Below are 20,975 nucleotides of genomic sequence, written 5' to 3'. Positions count from 1 at the left end.
TTAACTTTGAAACAATGAGAATTGTGAACCAAAGCTGACAGATACTCTCAAAAGCTTTCCATTTATTTCTATCCAAATCTTCCTTATGGAAAAAGTTTCAAATGAAAACCGCCTTTCTTACAGTACATATTTTAACCAATGTAGTACATAAATAAGTTGAGACAGAGTGCAAACTGAATTCATTCATGATCCAAACCCCAATTTTCTGTAAAACGTACAATATTTTCTCTCCTATGACTGTTCACTTCAGTCATTAACTGTAACTGAAGGCTTCACAAACACATTTTGAAAATGTAAATACAATGCTGATTTATCTATCATGCCAGTAATGCTGCATCTTCAGAGTATTTCAGGCTAACTGTATCACACCTTGCACATATTGACACTATCTGTCCTTAATCATACCATACTTTTTCAGGTAATATGTTACCACATCTTTTTAAATAGTTTTCGATGCTTTCCCATCACAGTATTATTCTTACTGCTTTACATTTCCCCCATATTTTCCTAATAACATTAAAGAGAATGAAACAAAAATATCTACTAAAATCTACTTTGTGTTCCATTTCTTTCTATTTTTTTTTTATGCTTACTATATCATGTATAAGGGTAGGATTGCCACTCTTCTCTTGCTGGAATTACAGAGTGGTTTTCTCTACCTTCCCCCAGAACAGGGTTAGGACAACATTCAAAATATTGTCCTTATTCCCTGTTTTAAACCTTAGGATGTTTGTTCTCAAAATGATCTTCACCATTTCACCTACTTCAACACTTCCATATCTGTAAATAAGCTTAATCAGTAATTTCTCGCCCTGTTTGAGACAATGGAAGTGCCCGGTTTAGTTCAAGTGGCTGGTGTCCCATAGCTGTAAGATCTGAAATGCTCTGCTGGCTTTATCCCCTATATAAACTTCTCATTCTCAATTCTACAATCAGCTGTAACCATAAAAAAAAAAAAAACCACACTGCTTTTGTGCTCCAAAAGTATTTTGGGTTTAAAACAAATGACACAACCAAGGAAGACACAGAAACTGATGACTCTTTCCATCAGGCATACAAAGAATTACATTCTGTTATAGTTTAAAGCCTTTCATTTAAACAATGGAAACATGGCTTAATTTATACCTAAAACAATTGTTTAATATGGTTGAAGTCTATTGATGGAAATCTATCCTTTTGTCTTACATTACTGGAGCAAATACTACTTGTGCCACACAGGAGAATGCGTTTCCTATGCTACTTTCAGTTAGCATGCTTACTTTTCAGAGCAATTTTACAGTATTTCCCAGCCCTTTGAGGCAGTATCTTTGTCCTCACCATAGAAAATCTCAAAACTCAAGGCAGCAAAAGCACAGTGCCTCTGGAAGATGATGGCATACATACTTTTCTGTCTAATGGCTTGGGAGAAGAGGGTGGGAAGAGGAGCAGAGATAGGCACAGGAATCACTGACAGAATTACCTAAGGGCTTTAGAAATCCATGAAAAAGCTAAGCACAGAAGTGCACATGCTGATCAACTGAACACTGTGTGAATAAACTGTCCCCCTTCTTCCTTTTGACATGGAGGTGGATATGGACCATGCCAAGAAAAGGGAAAAAAAAAGGAGGATTATAATAACTCATAAGAGTTCTCTTTCCTTTTATCTGTCAACAGGAGAAGGAAGCAGCAGTCGACTTTCAGGCATGGCATCTATTTTTTCCTGAACTAGATCTCCCAGCAATCTCACACTGCACAGGAGACCACATCCATAACAAAAGGCAAGTGACTGCTATGAAAACTAAACGTTGCATCTCTGGATGACTCAAACATATTAACATCCCTTACTTGCAGCACAGGGATGCATACGTTTCATACACACAACCAGTATTTTATATTGAGAATGCTACAGTGCAGGTGGAGTTTTACAATAACCTATCTTGGAATTTAAAGTATTTGCACTGGCACTGTTAAGCATCTGGTGGCAAGATTAAACAAGTTTTAAAATGTTTTCCTATTAACAATAGTTAGTTGGGGAGGTTAAATGATTAGTTTAAATAAATGTGTTCCTAACCTAACACTAAAGCTGTGATTCAGATGATCAAGTAGCAATTTTTGAAATCAGAATTTGTTATGAGCTTGATTTCATTATTAGGTTTACATCATCTTTAAGTAAACAGAATAATAAAGAGGGCAAGCACACACTGAAGTACTGTAATCAAACTCGTAATTTCCTCTTCCATTTCTAGAATGCAGAAGGTTAAGAGCAAGCTACTTCACAGCTCTGTTCTGAAACATCCCAAATAAGTGCCCTCCCCAAAATGCTAGGGAGGACTACCATTTACATTTTTTTAGCTCAAAGAAATAGTTCTAAACTTTCTTAGCTATCATTCTGCAGAAAAGACACTTAAACCCTATCCTTACGCATCTGCCTGAAATGTTGCAACTGTGTGATTAAGGACCTCCTGGGTGAAATGAAAGCTCAGTATCAAAAGAACCAGTTTCTATCATGCTGTAAAACAATCCCAGCATAATGAAAGCACAGCTATACCTGTTATAATGTTAACCTGTTACAACACAGGTAAGTTATCCATGTACAGTGCATCTCAGTGTACAAAGGCATCTACTGATCATGCATATGTGTTACACAAAACTGGTGAGCAGATGTATGCAAAGGAACATGAAGACTCCTCCCTCCTTCCCATTTTTTCACCTTCCACTATTCACTGGTTTCTGGTTACTTAGTACATAGGACATTCTTCGTGGTATCTCAACAACAGTGCAGGAAGGAAGTTTTGAAGGGCACAATCCTCCTACCACTTTTATTACAGCAAGTTTAATGCAGTAGCTGCCAGTTCTGAAAAACTGCAATCCAATAACTATTTTCAAATATATATACAGGCCACTCTGTTTCTATGTTCTTTTTCATTTTTATCACCATGATGTTTCACAACATCTTGCTGCGCTAAAACAGATCTCAGGTAAAGTTCTCAGAAGTGCCCACAGTTCCACCAGCTTTAGTAAGATACATGTTCTTTGGTATCATGAGTGCTTCTGAAAATGCTGCCCTTCAGCTGTCTTTCAAATGCTATCCTTATTTGAAAATGATTCTGGGGTATTATACCCCAGCTGTTATCCAATCTCTAACACTGATGACCCTTAAAAAAAGTCCTTACGAGATGTCTTAGGATTTCAGGCCAGTCCCTTAGTGTCTTCACTCTAGAGAGAGACTACACTGAAGCAGCTCTCAGAAGTTCCAGCCTTGTTCCAGTGAAATTTCTGCAAAGTTATCATGGAGTTTGCTCTGAAGCAGAGCAGGCTCCAAGGAGGTTCCTGAAGTCTCTTCAAAAGGCAACAGGAGGAGGCCAGGTTCAATTCACAGAGCATGATTGCTCTGTTGCTGCTTTCACAGGAATTTCAGAAGAACTTACTAAATTTCCCCCCATCCCTATTAAGCTGGTAGTGTTTCTCACCATAGAAAACTCAGTAACTCTTTTATTTTTACTACCTGTTTCTACATCATGGGTATTAGAAAGGTATTTGGGAAAGATAAAGTAAAATAAAACAAACACAACCAGGCAATAATTCTTGATCTCCAACTCCATAACTGAACGCGATGTTGGTTTTAAAATGGAAAAATCAAGACTAGGCAAAAGATTACAGGAATATTACTACAAGAAAAACATTCCTTATTATGTTAATGAAAAATAAAACACTGTAAGAAGCAAGCAACACTGTTGATCTCAGTGGGTGATTCTGGTCTCCGATTGCAAAGAAATGGGCAAATGACAACAAGACACCTTATGTTAGATGTGGCTTTAGGAATCCTCTTCAGCAACACAATACTTGCCTTGAAAAATGCAGCCTCTCAGTTTTTCTGGCACCTGGGAGAAGTTACTTTCCTCACATTTATAAATTAGGATTCTGCAACACCAGCCAGCCATTTTCTCCATGTGTTTCAGTGTAAGGGAAGAGTAGAGGCAACCTCTGGGTTTTATTTAAGTCCTTTTTTCTTTGTTTATTTACCCAAGCCAGTAAATAAAAAAATCACCTTGGTCCACAATGCAAGAGTGCCTTTCCAGGAACAAGGAGCCTGGGAAGACTGAATACCATAATTCCCTCAAATTCTGAAAATTACCACTGCTGAATCACAGTGAATGATCACTGCTTTCTGAGGGGAAAAGTGTAATTGGCTGTAGATCAATAAGTAATTTTATTCAAAAGGAACTCTTCTGTTCCTGAAAGTACAGAGATTCTTAAATAAAAATCAAACTACTACATTAAGAAAGTTGCGACTAATCTAAGCAAAATTTTATACTGCCCTAGTTACATTTATCTCAACTGATTATTTATTTATGTTGCCATAAAAATCCAGATGCTTTCAATTTTGATTGCTAGTTATTTGCTTTAAGGCAGCTGAAATTACATTTTCAGATTTCCTAGCTTGACAATCTTGCTTTCTGCTAAAGGTTTATCATCGCAAAGGGATGGTGAAATCAGAGGGTAAATTCTAGTATTATTAGTAAGCACCGTTAACTGTGATACACTGTAATTCCCTCATTGGATTCCAGATTAGATCCTCCAGGATTAATGCACCTTCCTCTGACATTGCTAAATCCTGTTTTATGTAATTAGATTGCAGTAAACTGCTGTATCTGTACAGGTATGATTTTTTAATTGTACTGTAACTGTACATGATATGATTTTTAATTGAACAGCCATATAAGTAGCACTGTATAAATGCCTGAGACCCTTTACAGTACTGTATGCTATAAACCATTATCATTTAGCTCACCATTGACCCTGAAAGGTTCATTCACAAACCACTGTATTTACATTAAAACAAAATGCATTTTAAAAAATACAAATATAAGAGCAATAAAGACAAGAGGAAATATCAGGTATGTGGAAATAATACTTACGATATGCAGCTCTAAATAATCTCCAAGCCCAGTAGAACTGTCCACTCGTACCAACACAGCTTCTTTCTGCACAGTACTAAACCCTATTGCCAGTCTGTCTGCACGAGTGCTTGGCCGATCATTAGGAGGCCACGTGTAAGTGATCTGTCCACCACCTTTGCTAAAGATGTATGTTGTTCCCGCTGTAAAACAGGAATAAATATCATCAGCTCACTTGCACCAATGCAAACCAACACTACAAAAATCAGGTTGTTCTCATATAGCAAACAGATTCATAGAAACAAACAAGACTATATTTCAACATTTAGGGGCCTTTATCTCTGAAAATTCTGCAGTAAGCGCAATATTAGTGTTTTTTTATATACTGCAATCAACACAAAATATAGCAATTGAAGTGCCTTAAAATACCCTTGCTCTGATTCAGAAATGCATATCTATTCAAGACAGTTCTTAAGCAGATGCTTGAAGAACACATTTCTGTGATGTGCAGAACAGGAATGGGTTGAACCAAATGCTCTCCCAAACTGGGGCCTCTGCAGAGGAGAAATCAAGTACCTCCAGTTATCTCCTGACAGACAAAAAATGCAGCTCCTAACACAATGAAAATGATACGCAGTATATGATAGATCACTGTGCCCGGCAAAGCAAGACTGTAACAAATACATTCAGATAAGACTACTATGGATCTGAGGTTTATCAGCTTGTGACAGATGGGGTAACAAATGCAAACATACTTTACTTGTCATGTCGGGACAAAAAGAGATCAGTCTACCATCTAAGTAAGTAATGGCTTATTTGCATAATGCTCAATGTATAACTCACAGGAGTGAAAATCTTAACATGCTATATCCAGTGTGCACTTACAAAACCTATAATGTGTTTTAAACAAGTGTTGCAATCTAAAACCACTTAGCACTAAGGTGCTTAATTTCAACACCTGCATATTTCCTCTGCACTAAACCAGCAGCATATCTGGACATTTTCCATTTAAAACTTATAGCCTAACAACAGCATCTAGCAGGTAAACAGTACATGCAGTTTCATCTTTCATTTGTAAAGTCACTACAAGCTGTCCACTTCTTTTCTATGAAGACAGATCAAAGCTTGGGGAGATGTCAGTGCATTGTAAATACAGATGCTTGATTTTACTAGCTGTTCTAAGCTGGCTCACTCTGTGGCTACTCTCAATTTTATTAGATACAATTCAGTTTATTCCACCCAGTACTCTCACTACACACTTCCCATGTTCACGTAAGGAGACAATACGTAACAACATACTTGTAATTTTCCTACTTTCTTTCAAGATTGACCAAAAATGCTGTGAGGATCTAAAATTCCTGGAACATGTCAACTTTTAAAGCCGAAACCAAGAAAGGCTATACAGTTACACCACTCCTTCAACTTCCAGATCAAAATCTTACTTTACCGCTGAACAAGACTGCTTTGCATCAGTTTCAAAGCAAAAAGGTCACCCGGTCTTTTTGAAAAGATACCCTGCATTTACTCCTAACATCAGTTTTCCTTTATGTACCTACCCATTAGTTTTTTCCAGTACAATCAATTTGTAATATTTTATGCACTGTGCATAGCACTTAAAAAATGGTAAAGCTCACTTTATATCAACATACTTGCAGGTTTGCACTGTGCTTCAAATAGATCTCTTGGCTTTTCTTTCGATGGCAAAATACCAACCTACATGTGTTTTAGGAAAACCTGTCAACTCTCTTTAGCAAAGGCAAACACAGTAACATCTGATATCTAAAGTTTCACTTACACTCCAAGTGAAATCAGGATTTATAGTCATTCCAAAGAGTTGGTAAAGATAGGTGTTGTGCCTTAAAAAAGCTTGGTAATGAACATGACCAAATTGTGTCTGGTTTAGGAATATGTGTGACAAAAACTCCGGTCATAGTACATCCCAGAACAAAGATACATGAGACAGGTAATATCACTCTTAATGGTCCCAGAGTTCTCCTACTTGCTGCTTGTGTTAACTTCAAATCTTGAGCTAGTTGAGGAGTGAGTTTGGACCTTCCTACAGTACATTTAACGTTGGTGTCTGCAGTGAAAGGATTTATTCTGTGTTGATGAAAAACTGAGGGTGTGATCCAAAGCTCATTAAAAACAGTGTCAGCCTTTCTGTTGACTTCATAAAATACTGTGTCAGGTCATGAATGAGGTTTCTGTAAGTAACAAAAATGAGAAGGCTAAGAAAAAACAACTCCTTACACCTCAATGTCACAGATGAAACTGTTTGAATAGTACATAAGATATAAGTGGGAGTGAATAATTCTCCTTTTCTTGGTTGTAACAGATGTGTTTACCCAATATAGAAGACAAAGGAAAAGCCTGCTGAGCCATGGTGGAGTCATATTGAATACAATGACCCAGAAATAAGTCTCCAGATCTGAACAAGGAGAGACTCTCTTGTTCTTATTCAGAGTGAACCTCTGACACAGTTTTTTGTTAAATACTGCCCTTCAAATAAACAAACGAAGAGCAATTTGTTCTATACTGCTGCTGCATTGAAGCCAAGGTCAATGTCAGTAGGGCTGGATAAATCCAGTCGTAATTCTTAAACTATGTAAAGTCAACATCAAAGTTAAAAAACTTATCTTTCACCTATGATAATATGTGGCATATGGTTTTCATGGCAAAGCTTTCCCTTCTTCATAACTGACCATTTTGTAGCTCTTCAAACTAACTGCATGCCTGGTAGCAGCCTAATGAATCCATGTTGATGAATACAGCTCTGCCTCTGTCTAAGCTGTATAGGGAGTCACGTTCTCTGAATTTCCTGTATTAATTATGAAAAAAATGGGTCGGAAGCCATTTGAGAATAGATCCTCTAGTGTTTGTATTTCAAGAAAGACAAATATAATAATGTAAAATTTATTACTCTGGGATTGATCTCAGCTTATAATCCAACCTCCCATTAACTATTAAAAGCAAGAAACCAAGTAGTTGCTTGAAACCACCCTGCTCGCTGTCAATCTTGGATATGTTAACAACAGAGGAAGCCTCATTCACTTGCTCTATAAAGGCTTTTATGCTCCCTGACAAACCTTATAATGTCTCGGCCATTCTCTCAGAACACTGTCACTAAAAACCAGTCATTCTCCTTCTTTCTCTTAGCTTATGGCACTGTGCTGTTTGGAATTTATCATCTCAAGAGACTTGAAAGCAGAATTAGAATGTCAAGAATAGCAACGCCATCAGCACAGTACTTGTAAGTAGGCAACTTTGAAACACACCAGTTCTATCTCTCAGCCACAGAATTTACTGCGTAATTCTTTACACGTCCATGCATCTACACAATGTTTAGGAAAAATGTCCATACAGCTCTTTGAAATTCCTAACCATAAAAGCGTAGTTCCTATTGTAACAAATTGCCAGTGGTCAAGATACAGTAATGTTTTTTAATGGTCTGGGTCCCTCGGGTCTTACTTGTTTGCAAAATTCATCTTTATGAAATAGAGCATTCATTTCAGCACAGCCTGGCAGCAACTCAAGGACATCTGCTTACCTATACAGTACTAAGCAGATAAATATTTTGTTTAGTACCCATTTACTGTATCTATTACTGTGTATGACTGCAAAGCTTTTCAATATTTATTGCTTTGAAGTCATATTTGATGCAGTTTAATAGTTCCCTCAAATCAACAACAAATCAACAGCTTTCTGCCTTCCTCATGTTCATCCCCATTTTGTGTTCATGGTATACTGCACTAGTGTACATAATTCCGTTTTTCCCACACAATGTTAGTAACCTTAATGCTTATTTCCAACATTCACATCAGGTTTCGATGCTGATTAAGTGAAAGCAATGGTTTAAACTGAGCTCTGTACCCCAGTGAACTGTGACTCTATCCCACGCTGTAGCTGAAAAACTAAAGACTGAAGCCTGTAAACGTCAATAATGAAAACTATCAGCTGCTCTTTCATTATTAGTAAAACAATTTTAAACTATTACAAAAAACCATGAAGGGTAAGCACTGCTGGTTATAATGAGAAATTACCCAACAATGTGATTTCTTCATTCTGGATATTATCAGTACTTTCCTTCATTCTGGGCTAGAATGTGAATGTTACCCACTGATAACCGATTACTTGCATTGATAAACCTGCTGAATCCAGTGAGACTATTTGTGCAGGCTACTACTAATTACCAAGAGTGAAGAAGTTACAATATTAACATATATATACACACACACATTTCCCAAATATCTGTATGGAGGAACTAATCACACTTCAGGGCAGCATAAAGATCTCAATACTTCTTGTTACATTTTTATCCTGCACAGGCTTAAGTTCCAGAAAAATACACAACATTTCCATACGTAGATTTGTACAGATTTTCTAAGGTAAGTAAAAGGAATGATTCAAGTCTGAAGCATGATATCTTGCAGGGTAGAGACAGAGGGGACAGTGTCTAAATGATCAGTTCGGTGGATAAAAAACAACTCTTCCATGTGTTTCTTCTTAGACTGTGATGTGTTATTTATACAGAACAAAGAATATACATGCCACAGGGTTGAGGGGAGGAGGGAATGGCCATTAGGGTTAACCATGGGAAGAAGATGGGAAGAGCTGCTGGAAGAAGCATTTCAAACTAAATATCAGATTCAACTACTTCCTGAAGGCATCCTGGTATGCTCTCTCCCAGTAATCTGGGTAGGAGCCTGAATATGAATTGTAACTGCTTTGCTGCAACAACAACATGAGGCTTCTCTTAAGTAGAGTCTATTTAACAGCAGAAGAGGTGCACTGGATAGGGAAGAGATTTTCAAATAGACTCTCAAAAAAGCTTGAGCCACGGGGTAAGAATGGAGAATGGTGTCTCATTTTCTGGCCAGGTTCCTCTTACATTTGCAGATAATAGGGTATAGGAGTGTTTTCATGATGTTCCTTTTGAACATCACAAAGCTGAATTTGACCACACTCAGCTTGGAAAACCTTAAAGGGTCATAGTTTTCCTGGAAACTGAGTGCCACTCAAAACAATTTCTGGGGCTAGCAGTCTTACCATGCCAGTACATTTGTCAACTGTAAGATCATAAACTGCATAGCACAATTTCTTAGTAATAAGATTACTTCATTCATTGATCTCTCATTCTACCAGAGTAACTGTAAGACTCACTGACCAAACCAGCATTGACAAAGACTGCTGCTGTTGGGGTTTGTTATCACTTATCTTCATTAATTAATTATATCATCTTTCCATATCAGGTAAAGTTGCTAATGGAATAAAGAGAATGGAAAATGCCTATCTGCCTACGGTCAGCCTCCTGTGGCACCTACCTTCCACTATGCTACAGCTAAGCTCTAAAATTCAGTGTTTCTGTTAAAGAAACTGAAGCCACATCATGTTTACAGTGGCTGCTGCTAGCTGAACCTCCAGACTTCCAACACTGTGTCTAATACTACTGAGGCATCTGTAATCTCTGCATATATTAATGCTGTACTGATGGTGATCTAGAACTGGAACCTGTTTCATCACACAGGACATGTTTTAAAAGTTGTGGTCAAGAGGCTAGCTTCACCCAGACAATAACCAGATGATGTCAACCACATCAACCAGCAGCCAAAATGATTAATTAAAACAAGCCAACAAAGCAGTATCCTCAGTATATAAAAGGTGCTGACATAAAAATGGCCTGACCTTGTTGCTGCTGTCTGCTACCTCTATTAACCAATGCCAGTATTAAACAGGCAGAGATAAGACACAGCCTCCTACATTCCTTGATAAACAGAAACTATGATATGAAGTTAGTATTAATTCAAACACAACCTTATACTGTATTGTAGAAATCCTCTTCCCAATCCACTATAGAGACTCTGATTTGCTTTATCAGAGCCAACAAGGCTTTTCATCACACTACCTTCAAGTTTTCAGGGATCTATAAAACAGTGCTGTGCATGGTTTATGATATTCAGCTATCCCCAAGAGCTGTCTCCAGGTAAAGGTCTATGTGATAATAGAACAACAGTCTCGAGTCAAGCTGAGCCTCCTGGCCTTTGCAATGACATTTATTGCAGATCCAAGGCAGTAACACAGAAGCTTTTTCCTCATTTTTTTTTCCGCAGACCGCTGAGGAAAGAGTTGCTTTACATAGCTTAACCAGCTCGGCACCATGCTCTCCCTCCACAAACACAAAGGCATGTGCCCACAAACCAAAAAACAAACCAACCAAGAAAACCAGGAAACCACTCCTTTCTTAGTTCTTTCCTTTCCTCCAGTCTATGGCAACGGTATGTGCACAATACCACGACCTGGTAAATGCTTTGTAAGTGGCACAACAACATTCTCACACATCTAAAATGATCCGTAGGGTCTTCCCAGAATTTGACTTTCTGGCAATAGGCTCTTCATTAAAAGGAGTGCTCAACCTGAGATTGATCACTAGCTCAACTGATAAATGTGCAACTATACCTTTGGCTTAGAACACTCGGGCTGAAGCATGGTCTGATTCCAGTTAATTCTCATCATTTTTTCTGAGAACTCCATGGAATATGGTTTGTGGAATTCTCCACTGAATCACAGAATGGCTTGGATTCGAAGGGATCCTAAAGGTCATCTAGTTCCTTCCCCCTGCCATGGGCCGGGACACCTTCCACTACATCAGTGGAAGCCCCATCTAACCTGGCCTTGAAAACTAGGCCATGTGGTTATCTTTCCCAGAAATGCAAGAAAGAAATGCTTTTTCCATGTGGGAAGATTGCCAAACTTATTTAAGACCCTTTAAATGTTAAAGGTGTTATACAAACACAAACCCTCCTTGTTTCTCTCTTTGTTCTTTATCGCTCATGGTTTATATTTTACACTGCACACCATAATAAAGGGGGGAATACTCCATTCCAGTTCCAATTGGTCTTGTTATTTTAATTCCTAAGTTTCATATGTGAGGTCTTATTTTTAGAAATATTTGCTGTGAAGGTTAAACTTATGGAGCTACACAACATACCCACTGTCCTTGCTCATTCTCCAATAGCTTTTTAATCCAATAGTCAAGTTCTGCCAAATTTGAGAGAAGGGTAGACAGCAATTTCAAATAAAATTCACTCTTAACAGTTTAATGAAAATCAATGACTGTGAAAAAGAGAAATCTGTAGAGCTCAACTATTATATTTTCTGCTTGGCACTTGGTAATTGCTGAATATTGGTGGGCCGGGCAATACATTCAGTGTACTATGCTGGCCAGACAATGGCGTCACACATTTGAAGTGTCATCAGGAGCTCTGGGAAGACAGAGGAACAGAAGCTATTGGATTTTTACAGCAAGAGTGAGCAACATTTGGAAACAAGGCATCACTGCATTAAAAAAACCACGATTCATTATTTTTGCTGCTTTTAGAATAGATGTTCGTATTTTAAGTCAAAATATCCTATTTCTCTACAATGAGAGTATCTAGCTCTACTAATTTCAATAGGATCACTAAGGGACAAACAACTAAAACTTATGAGTGATGACGGCACAATGGATGTGTACACCTATATGGAACAACTCTTATGCAGCTTAGTATCAGCATTACAAGTTAGCATCATTCTTACCATCATAAATGACACAGTTGGTTAAAATGAGTTTCACAGAATTTAAGGAATTTTTCATCTGGAGTGATTCTAATATCTTCCACTCAAACCAAGCAGCACCTACACCTCAAATGACCCCATTCATTTACATTAGATCACTTAACTGGAGTAAAGTACTACTCAGTTTGAATAGGCACATCAAACTAAGAGCTTTCAATTTTGTTTAACATGAATATAATTTTGAGAAGGACCTTAGCTAAGGAAAAACTAGCTGAAAGGACTCCTAAGAGCATGTAGAAATTAGAGTATCTGTTCATCTGACTTATTAACAAAACATGCGTTGATTTACTGAACGCCAATAGACCTGATAGTATTTAAGCACTGATTCTGTAAAATTACTTTGATAGCTTTGAAACGTCCACAGAAATAAAATTCTGGGGTTTGTGGATCTCATTATCATGTCCATTTTTCCAAAACCTATGATTTATTTTATTAAAGGGTTCAGTCTTTCTAATGCAAATCTGACACAGACTGGTAAAAGAAAATTACTGTTCTTCTCCAGAATTGCTCAGTTTAAAAATTCCACTGGCTGCCTATTACCTATCACTTTTCCAGCATGGGTGGCTGTTCAAAATGAATTTAGAACTTTTCTGCATGAAATGTAAGTCAAGTAATTCCTATTATTGCCTTGCATCTTTATGTAATATAGGTGGTTACAAAATGGTATCTTTCTGAAATCAAAGCTGCTTTAAATGTCATAATGCAGTCAACATGAAACATTTTAATCCATTGTAACTCTATTAAAGGTGACAAGGATACAACATGTCTGCTTCTGAAAGCTTGCCAAAAGTCAGATGGAAAAGAAGTCAAACATCTATAAATAAGGGAAAGTTTTATTCTTCCTCCAACCTGGTGAAGTTATAGTTAAACTTCTTGAGCAGTGTCTACAGAACCGGAAATTCCGTTGTCGGGAAACATATATGGGATGACAATGAGATGAAAAATACTCCCAAACAGATAGAATGCAAAGGCATTATGAGACTGAAATTAATAAACTCAAGTACTCTTGAAGACAACAGGACTGTTCTGGTCCCAACATTCCATACTAATGTATGGAAATGTCAAGGTCCTATACTTCAATTGAGCAACTGCTACATTAAATTCCATTAAAATAAACAGACTGCACATGCAGTGATTTGCTTTTTACAGCTTATTAGTTGTGCCAACATATAAAAGGAAGGCAGTTAAGGGCCTAGTTAGTTGAAGGGATTTCTAACAGGATGCAGAAACTAGGACATGAGCTCAAACACTACGCAGGTTGATAGAGACCAAATGTTGTTACCATCTGTTGGTGGCCTACGTGAAATCATTCAGTGTTTCCAGTCCAGGGACCTTACAAATCCAACAGATACCTGGCAAAAGTTAGGAATTCCATAAGCCAAGTAACTTGAGATGTTAGGAGTTTCCAAGCTTGCTCAACCGCGAGTCCCGTAATCTGAAGACACCAGGATCTGAACATCTCCTGCAGAAAAAGCTCTGCACAGATGTCCATATAGGCCAAAAAACAGTGGTGGGAAATTCAAAACTAAATTTTCTCTGTATAGGTCCATCAAAAGACAATGTACTTTTCAAAGAAACAATATAGTATTTTTAAAAAGTCATTATTTCATGCAAAACAGTGCCTGAAGTTATGCTTTTAGTCAAGCATCCTCAGCGGTATCCTGATTCTCAGAAGAGGTGCTGCATTTCTTGCTATCTTTAAAAAATCAAACCCCTATTCTATAATGAAGATGCAAACATTTGAAATAGCTGGCCTTAAGTGATTTAATTATGTTAAAACAGACAGAAGTTTGGCTGCAAATGTTCAGGATGATTCCAGGTTATAGCCTTTATTTCTTACTGGCTTCCTTACTAACACAATACTCCAACTATCCAATTTTGCATTAACTTAGTTATTTTTACATGACATTTACATTATCTTCCTTGCTAAATTGTGCATCTTATAATTTCATCTTGAAAAATCCTGAAATACTTACAGAGCTCTCCAAAGTAGTAAAAACTGGGCCTACAAGAAATGCATAACATGGTGAAAATAAAAGAACTGCTAACTGCAAGCCTGTTAAATTCACAGAAAACTAATAAAAGCACAAGGATGTCAGATGCTGCACTAAACTAAGATGCTACTATTACTTGCAGCAGAAAGAAAGTCCTGGCAACACTGCAATTTAGAGAGTTTGCTGTGATGGAGCCTCTTTTGAAAATAGCAACTTGTGTTGCGGACAAGGTGCACTGAAGTTTAACATTGCTTGTTTGCAAAGGTAGTGAAGAGTAAGAATTTCTGTGGCATACATGCTCTCCTACTGATTACTCAATTACTAACAGCAGGCAAACAAGTGTGGTAGCATTTCTGAATACTTTCAAGTAGACATACATGAGCTAGAGCTGCAGAAAACCAGAAAGAGAAGTCTCTTGGAGATGTGGCATCCTGAAATGCAAAACCAGCAGCTGTTTTAATGAAAATGAACTGAAACAAAAGATATTAAATCTTTGGAAAAATACAGAGCTTAAACCTCCCTGAAGCACACAAATCCACCACTAAAGCAGCTGTTAGGTTGCTAGAGGTGTCTCAGAGGCAGACCTGGCAAAGGGAAGAACTGATGAGCAGGCTACATATTAACTGCAGTCTGGTAGCACTGAATTGTCTTTCTAACTCCAAGCATGAGTAAGCCCAGAAATTCACTTTATTTCATTTTATTTGATATACAGAGTAATAACTGATTTTAACAAGCCTCACACTTTCAAACCAAAGCTAGTCCTCACCGGCATTACATGTCCTCAAACCTCAGAGGTGCATCAAGTAAAAAAATACACTGTAAGTAGATCTGGTTGGTGGGCTCAAGGGAAGCATAAAAATAAGAACCAGCAAGCAGCTATACAAATTATACTCCATCTGGAAAGATTTTCTAGTCATTATCATAAAGATTGATTCTGGGACATCAATGTTTACTTATGTTATCAAATCTGCACATGAAGCAAATAGTGTTTAAAGTTATTAGACTATTACAATAACAGCTAACAGAGCCCAGCCAGGTTGGGCCAATTCACTTCCTTCCTACTTTTTTCTATTCTACAACGTAACAGATTTCCAATTGTGGACTGGCACAAAAATGCTACATGCCTTGTGATTATGATAATTGCTATCATTCTTCTTCGGAAAGTCCTTATGCTGTTGTTTGTAAGCAACAATTCACCGCCAGCTTCAGAGGATAAAAAGCTGCAGTGAAAAATACACTTCTTTTTCTTTTCACTGCTTTACATAGTTGAGTAACTACTGGGCATGGTTTAACCACTGAATTCCACAATGGCGTTTGGAAAGAACCTGACAAAACAGTTTTGGAGGGTAAGCTGTTCATTCATCCCAGCAGGGACTAACTCAGGCATCAACTCTGACACTCCATATGCCAGTACTATTAGCTATGACTTAGCTCACCCATGTATGCAAGAAGGGTGAGCAGTTCATCACCCTCCAACATTAATCCAGCCTAATTAGAGCAGAGATTTTGTGTAAGCCCAAAGGTCTGGCTGGAGGAAATTATGATTGCTTTTTACTTCCTGAAGATCAATCTTCAGTAGTTTGAGAAGCCTTATTTTAGTACAGCACTTTATAGTAACATACAAAATAATGTTAAGAACCCTTCAAAAGTGTAACACCAATGCATGTGGAAAATGCAGAAATGTGCTCAGGGATAACCCGTTTTTAAATAAGAATTCATCTCAGTTTTTTCAAAAAACCTAACAACACAAAGCAGAACATTCCCAAGAAAGGAAGGAAAAAACAATGGCTCAAATACACTAAAAACCAGCTGTACAGAATCAGCTACTAACCCGGAGGTTTTGAGGACTCCTGCACTACAGCATTTCTTTCCCAGATTCACATAAAGCATGTTTCTAAAAACCCTTCTATATCTCACACAAAGATTAAACCCACTGAAGACACCCAAATATTAAACTAGTGATTGTATGCTATTTGCCTTGAAATCTGTGAAATTAAATTTTACAACTCATAAGGGAAGGAGGGCTCTCTGTCTGTCTTATAAATGTTCATCTAATAAACACGAATCAGAAATTAAGATCCGTTATTTAAATCTAGGAGGTTTTGTTCATATTGTGTTTAGTTCTCAAAGGACACTACATATTCCTTGCTCACACATTCTGGAGTCTCAGCAAGATGGTTACTGAATGAGAGGCTGGCTTTGTGATGATTTTGCCAGCATTTCCAATAACAATGCAACCTAAACACTGCAGTAAAAGAAGAGAGTAGTATTTTTGGAATACCCTGCTGTTCTAAAGCGCATTGTGAATATTAACATATTCCAGTAAATGAGTTTGCACTCATTATCATAAGCAATTACTTACTGTTTAGATGCTACTGATATTAAATTGGCAAGCAATTTTCAAGAACTAATACATAACATAAAAAGCTTTTCAACATTCTAACCATATGAAAAGACAAATGTTTCTAGTAACACAGTCCCTTATAGATAGATGTCTCTCTGCGTATATAAAAAATACGTGTATCTCTTTCTGTCTGATACCTCTTCTGCAGCTGCAAGTGGATAACTACCTGAGGCTCTGTGACAAGCACTTTATAAACTCTGTTTTGATGCTGTGGAGTAAATCACAAATACTTCAGGCCAAATGCGACACTAACATCTCATTCACGCTGAAAGAGAAACTGTTTTCATGCTCATTTTTGAAAATCATAGTTTAGAAAATACATCGAAGTGAAGTTCAGTTCTTTGCTCTCAAAGTTATTATTTGTTTCTGGTATAACACTGCTAGATAGCAAGGGTAAATCGACACTCATGTCCTCAAGATATGGGCAGGAAAGGAACAAAGTATGAAGTACCTGTCCTGCTTTCGGCAGTAACAACCTGAGCCTATTTCTCTTCACTCCAAGCAAGCAGTAATCCCAAATGAAATAACCATAGTCACCTCAAAATAAAAACTCAAGTGAGAAAAGAACCAGGCCTCCTTTTCTGAAGGACACTTAGTGAATGTTACGAGATATTCTTGACATGGTCTTCAGCTTAACCACAGAAGAGGTGCAGATGGGCCAAAGAACCCAAAGAGCTTTGTGAGGAGTCTAAAACAATGAAAACAACTTGCTTTGTTGCTTAATTTACATCTTGGCCCCAAGCTTCAAGTGAATTAGGCCCCAGCTGAGAAACACAGCATGCCTTTTTGGCTTACACGACACCATTCCTCATTTTGCTCCACACAAGAGTAGAGTCAGCGGCAGTGGTGTCCCAGAGCATGTCCAAGGAATGAGGTCAAATGTGGGAATTTGGAATAGGCTCTTCCTTCTTCTGAGCCAGCCCATACTGCTGAGGAGCAAAGAACATGCACCCAGTGTCCTCTCTGCCAGCAAGTGCCTCAAAGTTGGCCCTCTGGATACAGGATAGACACACTAATCCTTATGTTCGTGGTGAACAGAAAGACCTCAGTACGCCCAAGTGGAATTTCAGATGCATGTGTCAGCTGGTAATACACTCACAGATCCTGTTCTGGTGGAATTAAGCACCTATTTAAATTGCAACCCACTAGTTGAGTGTATAAGACAGTAAACTACTTGCATGGGTATTGTGCCTACCTACCTGTTTATACAAAACTGCCATCAGTGCAACCATGAACCTTAATGGGGACCTTGGGAATCCAGTGTACTAGAAACAAACCACAGTAGTTTAAGTAATCCCCAGAATATGTTTCTAAAAATATAACTTGTGATCTCAGGTCTCAATCTTTCAAGCTATGTTTCAGTCTGGAACCAATCACTATAACCATCTTATCTCATAAAATACACAATATGTAAGAGAAACCCTACCGCACCCTTCACTCCAGGGGCACAATGATCCCTGTCTGCCATGCCCACCTATGCACTCTTGTATTATCAGGTTGGAAATACCTTGATAAAACAAGCATCATTTTTTAAAAATCATCGAATTAGTTATTGAACATCTTTTGCCCTGTTCAAAGCTGAAGCACTTTACTACCTTTAAAAACATACACTTATAAATGTATTTATGTTTTTAAATCAAACTTTCCAATTAGCCTTCTGAAGTTAAACCACTTGACTTTCAGAGCTAAAAATGATGTGTGCCCTGGTCTCTGAAACAAAGTAATGAAGTTCTCATCTGATTAGCAAACCCCATTTTTTATTCTTATTGACCTTGAACAGAAACAAACGTTCATCAACTGTTTGTAATGAGACTGCTTCAGATAAAGTGATATCCTCAGAGCAGGGCTTTAATCACTCCATATTTCCCCTTTCATCAATCCTTCACCGTCTCCTGTTTCCAAGCTTAATCTGCAAGAGTTCTGACAAACTGCTGGGTTTCTAAGGATGAGGTGGAAACCAGGAGCAGCTCTGAGCTACGGGACATGCCTCCAAACAGCTCTCCCTCTTCTCTTGGGAAAAAAAAAAGTATGACCTTACAGATGATGTTCAGTATCAGTGTCCTTAAGCTACTATAACTCCTCATACACTAAAGAGAAGTAACGGAAATTTCCAGTTACCTCTTGATAACTAAAAGATGATGTATAATAGCATAGAAGGAAAAAAAAATAGTCACAAATCCCAAAAGAGCAATTTCTACATTTTTCTGGAGAAATACAGACTCATCTACACCTAGAATCTTGGCTCATCATAAATTTAGCTATAGGATTCTTAAACTGTAATGAAAAACACAAGACTATTTCCTTCAACTGCTATTAATTCCTTTTAAACCCCACTGATGTCTGTAGACCCAACCTTGACTTTTTCATATCTTCATGATACAGAACCTCAGCCATAATGAAAAATGTCATGTGTTCCATGAGCAGGAATCTCCCCTAAAGTCTTACAATCCTGCAATATCAAAAATGGAGAGAATTTGAACTTCCAGTATGAAAATGCAGACTTTTGGATTAACAACTGAAATGAAAATTTACATATGTGACCCCAAAATACCCTAAAGAGCTCTTAAAAAATAAAGAGGAGGTCCTGATATGTAAATGCAAATAACAAGGCATTTTTATTTTCCATGGCAGTTCGCTTTTCAGCATCTCACAAATAAACTACTGTCCTCACCACTGCCAGAACAGAAATAATAGTACAATTAACAGGAAGCCTAGACCTGATTCTCTGCCACGTCAAAAAGTGATTTTGGGACCTGATGCTTTTTAACCAACTTAAATTTTGTGTGACCTTATCCTCAAAGCCTAGGTAAGAGCAGTTCTATGCACTGATCAGGTGTGGGTTTAAGGGAAAGCAGAGGGTATACACATGCCACAAATAAGGGAAAGGATACAGAAAAAACGTTGGATTAGATTACACTACATCTCTTCAACAGCATCACCAACAGAACTGAATCCAACAAAAGAACTGGAAGAGGACACAAGAGGACTTCCCTTCTAAGACTGGACAGCCAAGGAAGAAAATGTGATGAAGAAATTCAAGTTGCTCTGTGAGCTCTTTTATGCTCATGTAGCACATCTTAAAAAGATGTTAGACGTAAAAGAACCAGTCTTGCCCTAATTGCTGTGCTGGTGGGCGGAAAAGTTTGCTATTATAACATGGTATCTCAATCTGATAAACCTGACATAACCACAAAGCACAATCAGATCACAAGCAAATCCTTTGAATGCATGTTGAACAAGCCTGGATCCCCCAAACCCCAGCCTATGTTACTCCATGTATATTATCACCTCTTTCCTAGGGCAAGGGATCTTGTGGTACACTGCTTCAGGAAGCTGTGGCTGCTGAACTAACATCTATTCCTCCTCTGGACCAGCCCAGATGGCCTTGTCTGAGAGCTGTGGACTTGCCAAGGGCCTGAACCCACAGCCCTGAAGAGCACTCTTCTCCCAGCATGTCAGGGAGCACTTAAATTGTGGATGTTTCATCTGGGATTAAACTCATTGTATAAGACGAAAGTGATAAAGAGTGAAAGTCACAAAACTGCAGATAAACAGAATCCACGAGGTACTGTGGAGTAATGCAAATACAAATGATTGTCAGCTTCTACAAAACCCACCTAATTAGAACTGTTATCAAAAGGAAGGTCATGTTAAATGGTACTAAGCACACCCAGTACTTACACTGATATTCATGTTAATGTTCATCAAAGTGATTCCTATTTTAAAAGGGATGATTACTTAGTACCATTATCAGTCTCAGCCTCAATATATTATGCTGTCACTAATACGCAGAAACCTCAGCTTCAGAAAAAGATTCATTATCTCAAGTGCTGAGCTGGGTATCTCAGAGAAAATACAGTTTCTGCACAGAAAAGCGCATACTGTTTGAACAAGACACTGTGCCCCTGAGTTCTCCCTCCAGCTTAGGTGATGACCTGGATCCTACATCAATAACTCGATTTATTAATCCTGGGCAGCATAAAGTAAATTGTTTCTGTAGCAATTTGTACTGATGGACAAGTGCTACTGAGGAGCCATCTTCTTTACAGAAGATATTTTAGCTGTCACATTGCATGTAACAATAGTTCC

General features: G+C 37.9%; 1 protein-coding gene across 32 annotated transcripts in view; it reads right to left on the bottom strand.

Moving 5' to 3' along the window:
* Positions 1-20,975, bottom strand: part of NRXN1 (neurexin 1) — a 678,625-nt gene that overhangs the window by 208,702 nt on the left and 448,948 nt on the right. For all 32 annotated transcript variants that reach the window (XM_061353676.1, XM_061353687.1, XM_061353697.1 and 29 more), the window contains one exon: positions 4,899-5,080. In XM_061353676.1, the coding sequence (XP_061209660.1) occupies positions 4,899-5,080 (182 nt within the window). The remainder of the gene's footprint in view (positions 1-4,898; positions 5,081-20,975) is intronic.

The sequence above is a fragment of the Neopsephotus bourkii genome, unplaced genomic scaffold, assembly GCF_033783945.1.
Source record: "Neopsephotus bourkii isolate Nb327-2 ecotype Australia unplaced genomic scaffold, CSIRO-AGI_Nbou_v1 NB_71, whole genome shotgun sequence".
In the NCBI taxonomy this organism is placed as follows: domain Eukaryota; kingdom Metazoa; phylum Chordata; class Aves; order Psittaciformes; family Psittacidae; genus Neopsephotus; species Neopsephotus bourkii.
The sequence above is the reverse complement of the archived record's forward strand: the minus strand, read 5'-3'. Positions and strand labels throughout refer to the sequence as shown.